At 47.3% G+C, this 13,279-nt stretch overlaps 1 protein-coding gene across 1 annotated transcript; it reads right to left on the minus strand.

The window, feature by feature from the left end:
• Window positions 1-244: 244 nt before the first annotated feature.
• Window positions 245-11,898, minus strand: LOC140702038 (maestro heat-like repeat-containing protein family member 7). The gene is made up of 12 exons (XM_078380277.1): window positions 6,885-11,898; window positions 6,610-6,785; window positions 6,275-6,406; window positions 5,928-6,007; window positions 5,314-5,419; window positions 4,896-4,991; window positions 4,172-4,276; window positions 3,856-3,991; window positions 3,304-3,398; window positions 2,942-3,094; window positions 2,713-2,809; window positions 245-1,116 (listed from the first exon to the last, which is right to left on the minus strand). Exons 2-12 carry the CDS (start codon window positions 6,634-6,636, stop codon window positions 1,076-1,078), a joined length of 1,068 nt encoding a protein of 355 aa, XP_078236403.1. The 5' UTR covers window positions 6,637-6,785; window positions 6,885-11,898; the 3' UTR covers window positions 245-1,075.
• Between the last annotated feature and the right edge of the window lie 1,381 nt (window positions 11,899-13,279).

Genomic DNA, 13,279 nt, shown 5'->3' on the forward strand with positions numbered 1-13,279 from the left:
GAGAAGAATCCATGTATTCCTGGATAGAAATGCAGTGTTTGGAATGATCATAATCAAGACCATGGAAGTAGACCTGGGCGGGAGAGCAACAGCCAGAGTGGAGAAGAGGGGTTGGTATGCCATAAGGGGATCTAGGATAGCAATTTGTAAAATGTTAATTTTCCTACACCTTTTTACTCTTCCATTCAATAATCTTTTTTTTTTTTAAAGTATTGTTTTGATGTGTGCTCTCACACCAGATTAATTTGGGCATCTGTTTTTGTTAACCAGAGACATGTCAATTCCATTCTGCCCTGTTTGGGCTTTTCTCTGATTCCGGAAATTGATGTAGTTCCTAGATAGTGGTTTGAGTCACAGGCCTGTTGCTTTTCATCTGAGCTGAAATTTGGAAGCAGTTCTTCCTTCTCTGGCTAGTTTCTCTGGCCAGTGCATCTTCTTGCAGAGGTGGCTTTAAAAAAAGCTGCAGCTAATTGAAAAATGCAGGATTCATGCCTTGAATTCGTGCAGATGAGGGTTGAAGAAAAAAAAATCAAGCCTTCCTTGTTCTAGGAAAGCATACCAGCAGGAGTCCTAATCCATTCCTCCAGTTGATTAAGAGTTTCTTCATAAAAATTATTGGCTAATTAGGCTCTTCCTTCTCATCAAGAAGGAGAAGAAGAGTTTGATGTATTCTGGTAGTTCTCCCTGTGGCCAGGGCATCTCCTCTGTTGTTTCTGGTTGATCACTCAATAGATTATGATGTGTAGAAGTTAAAAAATACAGTCCTTTCATTTCAGGTCCTTCCACTTGAAGTTTGGCAACCTGCTGCCAGAACGTCGTGTGGCCTGGGGACTCTTCTTTGCCCAGTTAGGTGAGTCAGGGTCCTATTGGATTCCATGGGAGCCTAAGGACCTTCTTAGAATTCATAACGGTTTTCTTTTCTTCCTCTCCAGCCACTGTGGTGCCATGTTTGTGGTGTCCTTATTGGTCATACATTAAAGATCCAGGGTATATGTGTTGTTCGAAGGATGAAGTGATGGATATCTCTTTGGCTTGAATGTAGCTGGTCAGTTTTCTACATTGCTGACATACTGATTCATTCATCCTCGTACTCTATATCTTCAATGATGACATCATCTGAGTGGAGAGGAAAAGGGAGAGGGGGCCTCATTAGAAGAACTGAATTGCACAGAGGAGATGGCTCCAGAGCAGTGTGTCTCACCATGCCTTCTGATCTATGACTGAAACGGAAACTGCAATTCTTTAGTCTCAATTTTTCTATGGCCAGTGACTTTTTGGGAGTTCATCCCTCAAGTCAATCCTGACCTCTGGCAAGCTTTGTCAGGGTTTCCTAGATAGGGAGGAGTCAGAAGTGGTCTACCATTCCCTTCTCCTGGGATCATCCCTGGAGGTCCAGTGGGCAACTGAACGCCCAGCCTCTGACTCTCCAGCCAGATCCCTCACTCACTGACTGGTCCAGCCAGCTTGGCTTCCGAAGAGGAGTTTTAAAAGCAGGATAGTTTCTATTTTGTTGCCTTTAATTTGTTTTAATCACACTTTTATTCAACAATTTTAATTCTGTGTTTATTGATTCTCTTTTAATAGTTGAATAATGTGTTGTTAGCAGCTGTCTTTTTAAATAATGTAAATGTAAATATTGCTAATGTCGATAATGTAAGAATAATTTATAGAGAATGATGGGTAAAAGACTTTTAAATAAGCCAAGGAACACAACCTTGTTTGGGGTTCAAAAAGATAAGGAGCCCCTCAAATGCAGGATGAAATGGTTAAGGAATGTATGATAAAGTGGGCAGAAAACATAGGGCACAATATTGATATTGATCAATGGTTGAAAATATGGCAAAGTAACATAAAATTTACAAAATCGGTTAATCTTAAAGAGAACATATATAAAATGTTTCATAGGTGGCACATGACCCCAGAAAAACTGTCAAAGATGTATACAGATGTATCAAATAAGTGTTGGAAATGTGAAACACAAGTGGGAAGTTATTATCACATGTGGTGGTCATGTGGAGTAGCGAAAAAATACTGGAAAAGAGTACATACTATGTTACAACAAATAATCCTCTGTAATGTGCCATTAACTCCAGAATTGTTTTTATTGAGCATGATACCTGATAACATAGATAAGTCAAAGAAACATATAGTCATGTATATTGTTACGGCAGCTAGAATTTTATATGCAAAAAATTGGAAAAGTCCTACGATACCGAAGCAAGAAGACCTTATTGAAAAAATACGGGAATTAGCAGAAATGGACATTTTATCAGAAGTCATGAAGAACTACCCCCTACAAAAGGCAACAGAAAGATGGGACCTATTCAAAAAATGGACTAAATTAACAGGCAACGTGTAAATAGCTTATACTGAAATGAGTGCTTCATCTAAAAGGCAGAAAAGAGAAAACAGAACAATTTAAAACTATGATATGGCATTAAGTTTAGAATGGTTGTTATGGTCTCTCTTCTTCCCCACAAATTCCCAAGTCCCCTTTTCCTTTTTGTCATCCCTTATCTTAAAAATAAAATTGTTAAAAAAAAAGAAAAAAAAGATAAGGAGCCCCTCATCCAGGGCCGGAGGGAAGGAAGGCTTGGCCTCCCAAGACTCTATTTCTAAACCATAGGAGGGTTGGATCTCTCACTGCAGCGCCTCATGCCACCAACATTTGAGGGGTTTTGTTTTTAATCAGGGGAGGGGGTAACACCTTACCTTTGCCTGCCACGAGGCATCTGTACTCCACCGGCTGTTTTCCACAATCCCTGAACTTGTGGAGTTTTTGGGAAATGTTGGCCTCTGTCGCCTGAGCCTGGAGAGAGTGGAAGAACTCATCACTTTCAGAAGCACCTTTCTCTTCCCTCCCTCCCTTCGTCCCTCCCTCCCTCCCTTCGTCCCTCCCTCTCCCCCAAATGGACCACCCAAAGTCAATCGAAGGACTTACATCCATCCCAAGGAGCTCCTCTCCAGTTCCCACGAAGGAATAGAGGAGGAGAAGCCCAGGGATGGAGAGTCGGGGAGACCGCTGGTGGATGGCCTGCAGGACGGTGTCCAGGAAGGAGGCTCTCTGTGGTGCTGAGAAGAGCTCTCCAAACACCTAAAAGGAAAGAGAGAAGGTTGAAAGTGAGTTCCTCTTTCTCTCTCGGTGAATCAGCCTCTTTTGGCCCTCCACTCCAGCCTTGAGAAAGCGAAAGGAAGTTGAAGCGAAGGTTTGGATCCTTTTCCTCCCCATAAATTTGGGGAAGGAAAAGGATCCAAAACCCGGCTCCAGCCCGCCCCAGAGCCAGTCAGGGGCAGCATCCGTACCTTTCCAACTCTGGCGATGTATTCATAGGCGGCCATTCCCCACTCCAGCTGCTTCTCCTTGGGCCAGAGACAAGGGGCCTCCCGGGTTTTGATGCCTGTTGGAGAGAGAAGAAGAATCATGGCTGGTCCCACCGCAAGGCAGGTGGAGGGCAGGGTTTGGGCTACGTGGCCCTTCCTGACCCTTGACTGCCGGGGAACAAGAGGGATCCCAGCCAGCTTCTCTTCCATGTTCTGGCAAAATGCCTTGGCTCGCCCACAGAGAGGTGGGGGAGCCGCGCTCCTTTTCCTGCTGGCCCTGTCTTTCGCTAGCGAGAGGCAGATTGGGGGCCTCCAGGCAGGTGGTTGGGGGTCTCCCCAGAGGGCACCCAAGGAGGGATCTTCCCGCCCCCCAAGGAAGAGGAGGAGAGGGGCTGAGAGGATGGGCTGCCCAGTGCCCAAATAATGGGGAGGCCTTTGTCTTTGTCAAAGCCTATATCCCTGGAAACGAGGGCTATTTGGGGCCCCACCACTTCCACGCAAGCCCCGCAGGCCCAGCCTTCTCAACGTCTGTACCTCTCTGACGCAGGAGCAGCTGGAACAGCCTGTGGAGGCTCTCCTGGGCCCGCCAGCCAACCTCCATTTCGGCATCTGCCAGCAGGATGCCGAAGCTGGCCACGAACTGGCCAACCTGGTGGACCTCCTCCCCGAGCTGGTAGAAGGAAAGAAAAAGAGCCCTTTAAAACCCATACAAGGTTTACTTTAAATCTCCCCCCTCCTGCTGCCGAGTCCTAAATCCTTTCAGCAGCCTTAGGGACGACTGGGCTCTGAGAGGTCCCATCCGCCCCGAGCCCTGCGGAAAGGAAACGGCGCCGATCCCTCCAGTCCTTACCTTGAAGTCCTGCATGTCAACTGCACGCCTGAGCAGCGCAGTGATGTTTCGCGTTGCCCAGGCGCGCTCCGTGCCCTTTTCGGACTGAAGCCCAAACTGCTGCTGCTGCAGGAAGAAGAGGTCTCTCAGAAACAGGTTCCCGGAGAAACACGTGGCTTTCTGCAAGCGCATGGCTTGTGCTGCAATGCCCTCCAATGCCGAACAGGGCTTGGAAGGGGCAGGGAGACTCTGAGGGAAGGACTGGTGAAGGCGGATGCTCAAGAAGAGGGACGAAGCAAGCCGCTCTCCTGAGAGGATTGAGCAGTGGGCCGAGAACCACAGAGTGAAGCTTGATAGGCAGAAGTGCAAAGTGCTGCAACTTGGGGAGAAAAACCGAAACCCTCAGCGACAAGGTGGGGGAAAACCTGTGTGAAGAACACTATGAGGGAGAAGGAACTGGGGCAGGTCACAAGCGGCCTGTCAGCCAACAGTGTGATCGGGATGCAGCAAAGGGAATGGCGATTTTAGGGCGCCTTAAGTGAAGGATAGCTTCCACAGCCTGGGAAGCGTTCCCCTCTATTCGGCACTGGTTTGGCCTCCTCACCTGTTAAGATGGCTGTGGAGGAACTGGAACAGGTTCAGAGGAGAGAAAGAAGGAGGCGCTGAGGGGAGACCGAACGCCCTGGGCAGGTCTACCATCTCCCGGGGGCTTCTTGGGCCCCCACCTCCTCTCTTTTGTACTTACGTCCAGGAGGGAAAAGAGGTGGCCGATGGTGGGGTCCTCCCGGAGCAGGCTTTGGAGCAGCACCTGCCAAGTTTGTGTGGTGTTTTCGTAGAAGATCTGCAAGAAAAACAAAGGTGCCTTTGTGACATTTGCTGCTCCAGAAAGTATTCCTGGCCCAAGGCAGTGATGGGATGGCTGCTTTTCTCTGGAACCTGCCCTTCCCAGACCCAGGCGGTTTTGGGCTCTAGCCTGGCTGGGGGTGGAATCAGCCATGGTTGCTCTCAAGGGGGACCTTCACTGGGGGAGGGAGGAGAGAGGGCAACCCTTTCCCCCCCCAAACCACCGCTTTGATTTCCCAGTGAGCTTGGCTTTAGCGGATGAAGGGAGAGGGATGGAAGGGGCCTCCCCGGCATTCCTGCTCAGGAGCCCAAGGACTCACCTGTTCCTCACGGTCCTGGCTCAGCTCCTGCAGGCTGGCCAGAACAGGGAGGGCCAGACCAAGGAAACGGGTCTCCAGCTCCCTCGGGGTTTTGGGCTTCAGTCGGCTGTGGGGATGAATAAGAAAGGGTGAGACCATGGGCTAGGAGGGGGACGCTTCTCACGGGTGAACGCTGGCCCCACAACTGGCAGGAGGCTGCTTTCCAGCCAAGGGGCAGCCCAGGGCGGCTTCAGGTCCCATCCCAGCCCCAGGAAGACTGGGGAGCAGAGGTGGGGGAATCCCTATCGGAGGAGGACAGGGCTGGCCAGAAGTCCTGGCTTGTTGGGACCTCTTCCTTCTGCTGCAAGAGCTGCTAGCCCACAGGCTCTCCTTGGGCCTTTCCCCTGGACTGAAGGTCAGGTGTCTGTCCTCCCCTCCACTCCTGACCCCCTACTCTGATTTCCGGCCCTTTCCCCCTCTGCCCTTTTCCCCCCTCACCTTCCTGACCTCCCTTCTTCCTCATAACCCCCACCCACCTGCTAATCCCAAGGGCTGGGGAGAGACACAACTTTACCTACACATCCCTCTCCCCACTCCACCCCCCACCCCATCCACACACATCCCATTTGGACTACCTCAGATGGTATAGAGCCGTCAGGGTGGAAGGCAGGATGCTTCCTGGCTTGCAGGGTGATTGATGGCGCTCCACCACCTCCTAAAAGTGACCAAGGAGAGAGAGGTTGATGTCCTTCGCCCAAGGCTTTCAGGGGGAAGACTCCTGCCCCTCCGTTCAGGTGCCCATCCTCACTTTCCAGCTGGTTCATCCGCTTTCTTCCCTTTCAGAAGCCGTTGAACCAACTGCAACTACGGATCAATCCCACCACCGGCCTTTTTGGGCTGCCCTGGTAAGGGGGCTGCCGGGAGGGATGGTCAGGATGAGGGCCCTGAAGCTACAATGCAAGAGAGACCGAAAGTCACTCACCACAAGCGCAGAAACCATTTCTGCCTTCGAAAAGGGCACGTCCAGCTGCGCCTCCTGCTTCCTCTGGGCCTCGACGCAGCTGGAGATGAGGCACTCCAGGAAATAAAACTGGTGGTGGATTCCCAGCTGAACCTGGAGGTAGGAAGAAAGTCCGGTTGTTATTCAGAAGGGCTTTCTCCCTGTCTCCGTCTCTCTGCCTTTCCTGCCAAGCCCCAAGGAGGCATCCCGTGGGGGGGGGGCTCTGGAGGAGAGACTGGAGAGGGCATCCCGGTCCCCTCCTGCCCCTGGAGACCCCAGAGCGGAGCCTGGCAGGGAGGAGTCCAAGGTGGTCGTACCTCATCTCCCTTCCCTCTCTTGTCCATGAACCACTGGACGACGCCGAGTGAATTCAGGGACTCCAGGGAAGGGTGCAGGGTGGACGTGCAGGAGGAGTCCACGGAGGGCTCCAGGGAGGAGTCTGCCGAGCCTGTCAGGGAGCACTGGAGGAGGCTCGACGAGCTTCTGAAAAGGCCTGAAGGGAGACCAAAAGTTTAGTCAGGAGGCCATGAAGGTCCAGCGAGCTGTGGCCCCTGGACCCCCTGGGCCCCCTTCATGGCCTTGTGGGTCTCACCTGGGGCCCTGCGCTCCGCCACTGCTGGGGCGACAGCCCCCGCAGTGGGGAGGCCGCTGGTGCCTGCTGCCCCGGACCCTTTCGCCGGGTGGATTTTCCTCCTCCTCCAGCAGGGCAGGTGGTTCCTCCAGGAACGCCAGCAGCTCCTGCCTCCCTCCTCTCCCGCCTCTGCCTTTGCCTCCAAAAACTTTCTGAGCTTCGACAACCTAGAACGGAAGAAAAGAAGGTGAGAAAGAGGGCTTGGAGTGCCCACCGGGCCTTCTTCCTAAAAAAAGTCTAAAAGCATATTTGTAACTGGAGGGAGGAGGTAGCGTCTGTATTGAGCTCTGCTCCCTATCTAAAATACTTTTAACAGTTATAAATATTTGGAAGGCCTTATTTATTTTTATTTTAAATCAGTCCATGTTTTACAGCTTTTTATAGTTAGCCAGTCACGACGGCAGTGGAGGCCGGGGCAAGATCCGTAGGAGGTGGTGAGCTTTTACTAGAACATTCCTTCTCAAGGAGATGGGTGGTGGGGGGTGATGCTGATAAAGAGGATTTGCTTTCCTTTCCTGCTTCAAAACAAACCAAGATAATGGACTTTTTTACTGCAGAGCCTGAATTTACACTCCCCACTCACATATCCAACTCCTTTTCTCCTTTGGTGGAAAGTGATAATCAAAAGGGAGAGAACAACACTCAAGCAGCAACCTTGTTTGATATAGAGACGGGGCAGTTTCATGAGGAGGTAAACTCTCAAGAAGGACTCAAGACAACACAAGAGGAACCCAAGATAGGGACTGAACCAGCTGATATAATAAAACTGATGAAGAGAACTATGGAACAAACTATAGACTTTATCCTGAACGCTGTTAAAGATCTATCCATATTTTTGGAAAAAGTCTCCTCTTTGGGGAATATCTTTGATGGAATGGAGAGCCTAAGATCTGTGGGTAACTGTGCAGACCTCCTTGGAAAAATACCAGAAGTGACGAGGATCAAGAGTAAGGCATCCTCAACAACAATTCCCCCCAACTTTCAATAGATTGGGCAGCAATTAGATGGAAGTCTAAGAAAAACAGGGGAGGAATTTAAAACATTTGCCCTCTCTTTGCAATCCTGGAAAAATTGCTTAACTGTCTGCCTCTATAAAGGAAAAGAGATAAACTGGTCTACCAAGAGCCAAGCAGCAAGACATCTAAACTTCCTCCTGAAGACTCCTCCCTTACTAAAGGACCTAATCTCAGTGGAAACCATAAACAAATCTAACCAGATACAAAAAGTAGTGCTACTGTTTCAAACCAAAAAAATATCATCGTTGATACTGAGGAAGAGACCCTTTTTAAATAAATTTGGAATTTTTCCAACTAGAGTGTTCCAAAACACCAAGATTTATCCCCTCCTCCCAAATCTTACTCACAAGCCTCCTGATAAAGAGCCGGCAAGAATAACATTGCTAACACCGAAACCAAGGACAGAAACAGCCATGGAAACGGAACTAATCATGTGGCCGGACCTAACGGATACTGCACTGCACATAAGGAGGACAGCTATAGGGTAGATCCGGTGGAAACAGGGACATCTGCCGTTTTCCCAGGTCCGTCAAGGGAAGCACTAGGAGGTACAGATCAAGAGTTAAATGGACAAACAGCTAGAATGGTATCTCCTTCACCACCTCTGGTATTAAAAAACAGCGACCCCCTCAACCGCAATGGATGTGTATTCAACGATGCTGAAAAAATCCTGGATAACATTGATAAAACAGAATGACAAATATTGACCTCCACGCTTAAGATACTCTCATGGAATGTTGCAGGATGGTTTCGCTGTTTAACAAACTCACATGATAATCCCTTTGTCCGCCAGAAATGGGATATTATAGCAATCCAAGAGACTTGGACCAACCAAGAAATCGCCCTGCAAGGGTACAATAACTATTGGGTGACAGCCAGAAGGGGAGAGGCTCTAGGAAGGATGAAAGGAGGGTTGGCAATTTTAATCTCAGATACCCTAAATTTCAAATGTCAAGAGAAACCTCCCATGGATTCAAAGGTTATGGCAATACTCCTGGAAAGTAGAGAAGATAGCCTAATTTTAATAAATGTATATATCCTCCCATTAACTTTAAAACTACAAATAAGTGAAGCATGGTGCTCTCTAGAAACATAGATAGCAAATCTATTAGTAGATCACCCTAAGGCAACGGTGCTACTCTTAAGAGATTTTAATGCATGCCTCGGCCCTGATGGTACTAATCTTGAATCCAAGAACAAGGAATTTTTCAGTGATCTGGATGATTTTCATAAACTTCTTCCCCTCCCTAGGCTTTTGAAGGAGAGTGACCATCCCCCCCTACTGCTTTAGGCTAAAACTTTATTTACAACTCAAACTATGACTGATCAGCCTTCACATGAAGGCTCACAAACACTAACTCGTAGGGTGAGATGGTCTGCACTAGTGCAATCCAGGTTCAGAGACGTAATAGCGGTCAAAGATCACTGTATTCTTAAATTTGAAAACCTGGACTATAATATACAGAATGATCCCATTAAGACTTACAACAGTCTAGTACAGGAACTAAAAATAAATTTAAAGGAATCTAAAGACCAACCATTAACAACCTATAGGAAATCCAAACCCTGGTTTGATAAAGATTGCCGAGGAGCAAGAAAAGCCCTTACAGCTGTCTATTATCAGTTTTTAAAAAAATCAAAAAACAAACAAAGAGAGGAAATTCAACAGAGGCTTAGGGTTCAAAAAGCAGCATATAAACATCTAATTTATCAAAAGAAAAAAGAATATACCCACTCGCTATGGGCAGAAGTAATCCTAGCTGCGAAACAGAAAAATTCTTCCAAGTTCTGGCAATTGGTTAATGTTAAGAAACAAAAACTCTCTTGTCAAATTGATCCTCCAGTCTCCCAGTGTAAATAGGTTGCCTTTTATAATCAGCTTTATAAAGACTTTCCTCCAATACCAGTCTCAGCTGGTGAATTTGATGTTCTACGATTCTGGCCACCAGTTTCCCAAAAGGAAATTATATCCCGTATTGCCCAACTGAAAATAGGTAAAGCACCAGGGTCAGATGGTTTGCCTCCAGAACTCTTTAAAGAGAATATTGACTAGTGGGCTCCTTTCCTTGCAGCATTATTTACATATATTGATTCTACAGGCCTCTTTCCTGCAGAATGGAACACTGCAATAATAGTTCCTCTATTCAAAAAAGACCAAAAGATGAGCCGGCAAATTATCGCCCTATTAGTCTCCTAAACATTTGTAGTAAACTATATGGTAGACACCTTCAGGATAAACTTGAGACCTGGTTGGTTGAAGAAAATAGAATAGCTGCAGAGCAAGCTGGTTTTAGAGAGGGTAGATCCACTATGGACCATTGTCTCATTATTCAACACCTTATAGAGAAATATGCATCAAAGGGTCAAACCTCATTATATGCTGCATTTGTTGATCTGAAAGCAGCCTTCGATTCGATCTCAAGACAGCAACTATAGGCCAGTTTAGAAGCCACCTCAATAGATAAACGGTTACTTCTATTGTTGCGTATGCTACATGACAACACCAACCTTCAGGTTAGGCTCAATAGGAAAGGAAATTTAACAGAACCAATTAACACCTATAGAAGAGTAAGACAGGGCTGCCTACTGGCCCCCTCTCTGTTTAATTTATACGTAAATGACACAGTAGAATACCTGAACTCTCCTAGTCTCCACCCTCCAAAATTACATCAAAGACATATTTCTATCCTTCTTTATGCGGACGATGCTGTACTTCTAGCAAGAACTCCAATTTACCTAAAGAGAGCCCTTAAGAAATTTGCAGACTTCTGCAAAATGAAGGAATTAGAAATATCAAAAGACAAAAATTATGGCCTTTGGTAGAAGACAAAAGAAAAGGTCTTGGACGATAAATGGGCAATCTCTCGAACAGGTTTCCTGTTTTAAATTTCTAGGTATGGCCCTTCAATCCACTGGGGACAGAAAGGCTCATATACAATATGCAGCTACCCAAGGGGAAAAAACAGCAAATGCCATCTTACAGTTCCACTAGTCCAAAGGGGGTCGATATATTCCAGCAGCCCAAAAACTCTTTCAGGCAAAGGTGGTCAGCCAGATGCTCTACGGCAGTGGTCCCCAACTTTGGGCCTCCAGATGTTCTTGGACTATAACTCCCAGAAGCCTTCACCACTAGCTATGCTGGCTAAGATTTCTGGTAGTTGAAGTCCAAGAACATCTGGAGGCCCAGGGTTGGGAACCACTGCTCTACGGCACCTTTATAGGGCCTCCATCTAGCTGCTTTGACCCGATAGAACGGGTTCAGACTAAATTCCTTAGAGCAATTCTTGAAGTACCAAGATGCGTACCAAATGCACAAATACGTTTAGAGACAGGCTCACTAAGAATGGTAGCCAAAATTACACTAGCCTCCCTTCAGTACTGCCTTAAAATAAATGATCAACCACAGGGATTAAACCATTTACTTCTAAAGGACAATTTTCAATCGAAGTGGCTGAAAGCGGTCCTAAACAAATTGCAAGTTATGGGCTTCTCTCCACAAACAATACTGAGTATGCAATGGGATGAAGCAAAATCAGCCCTCAAAGGGAGAATAATGGACATGGAAAGACAGATAGATCTCGGTAGATGCCCCAACTTTAGAGCGATGGACAGGCACAAATATCACGTGCTCCCCATGGCCTATTTGTCACAGCTTGAGACATATAAGTTTAGGAAAGCCTTTACTCTGGCTAGATGTGAGGCCTTTCCCTCAGCAGACCTGGAAGGCAAGTTTAAGAAGATCCCGAGGGAACAGAGACTCTGCCCTTGTGGATCTGGTGAGATAGAATCCATTGAGCATATGATGCTCAGATGTAACGGGCATAACAAGATTGGAGGAAAATATATTACACCCCTCTTCAAAGACATGACAAGCCAGTCAGACTCGGACTACTATAACCAATTGTTAATTGATCAAAATCGGATTACTACAGAACTGGTAGCGAAATTTTGAGCGGCATGCCATAGTAGGCAGAATAGACAGCCAAACTTAGACATTGGTCTTACATTGTCATATTTGTAGTTTTAGTGCCTTTTGTTCATTTGACTTGGCTTTTTGTAGTACATGTCAGTACTTGAACCTCTGCATTTAATTTTTTTTTATTTATATGGCTCGATGCTGTAACAATAAAAGTGTGTGTGTGTATGTGTCTAAAAGCGTCAAAGACTAAAAACTGTCAATAAAAGCAACACAAAAGCCACCTTCCAAGCGGTGAGGCACAACTTCTAAGAACCCCACTCTGTTGGCCAATCGCTCAGGGCCAGCTTGCCTGAAGAGAAAGACTGTTGCCTGTTTGCAGAAGGCCAGGAAGGATGGGGCCACCCTGGCCTCCTGTGGGAGGGAGTTCCAAAGTCCCGGAGCAGCAACACAGAGGGCCCTCCCCCTTGTCCCCACCGACTACGAAGGGGGCCAAGGGAGAGGCTTCTCTGAGAGATCTTCGGAGGCCCATGAAGGGAGGAGGGGTCTTTGGACCAAAGCCATGGAGGGCTTTCCAGGGTCAAACCCGGAACTTTGAATCCTGCCTGGAAACAGATGGGCAGTCGGTGGAGCTGCTGTAATTCGGGGGGTGATGGGACCCCTGGAACCACCCTGTTGGACACCCCCCCCTGAGGTTCCAGAGAGGATTCAGAGGCAGCCCCTCAGAGGGCCTGTTCTGGTCCCCTGGCTGGGAGGTGACCCAGGCCTGTCTGGCTGTGGCTGGATCCGTCCTCTCCCACAAAAGGGGGCAGCTGGTGCCCTGGTGTCAATTGTGGACAGCCCCCCCATGGCCAAAACCTGGGCCTCCGGGCGGAGAGAGGAGTCCAGGAGCCTCCCCAAAGTGTGCCTGGAGGGAGGGAGGGAGCGCCACCCCAGCCTCCTCCCTGAGCGGCCTTCCAGATGAGCAGTGGTTCTTAACCTTTTTGAAAGAAATGCCCCCTTGAGCTACTGAGGATGTTATCATTGCCCCCCCCCTTCCCACGGCGATATCTTATATATTTATTTATTTAATTTATTTATTTATTTATTTATTCATTCATTCATTCATTCAAGACACTTAAATCCAATGACCCCTGAAAATAAAATTCGATTGCAAGAAAATCAAATGCCCCCCCAAAACAGGAACATTTAATGATTTAGTTACAAGTAAATTTTAAGATGCAAAAAGAAACATAAAAAGGGCATAAAAACAAATCACAATGCAGGAACTAAAAATTTCAAGACGAAGACTCTGAAATTAAATTAAGATTTGAGGAAAATACTTATTCATGCACACTATAAAAAGGGTTAAAAAGACACAAAGAAAAAATTTACAGAAGGAAAGCAACAAAAATCAGAGCGAAAAATTATATATATCTATCTAT

The sequence above is a fragment of the Pogona vitticeps genome, chromosome 9 (genome assembly GCF_051106095.1).
Source record: "Pogona vitticeps strain Pit_001003342236 chromosome 9, PviZW2.1, whole genome shotgun sequence".
Taxonomy (NCBI): domain Eukaryota; kingdom Metazoa; phylum Chordata; class Lepidosauria; order Squamata; family Agamidae; genus Pogona; species Pogona vitticeps.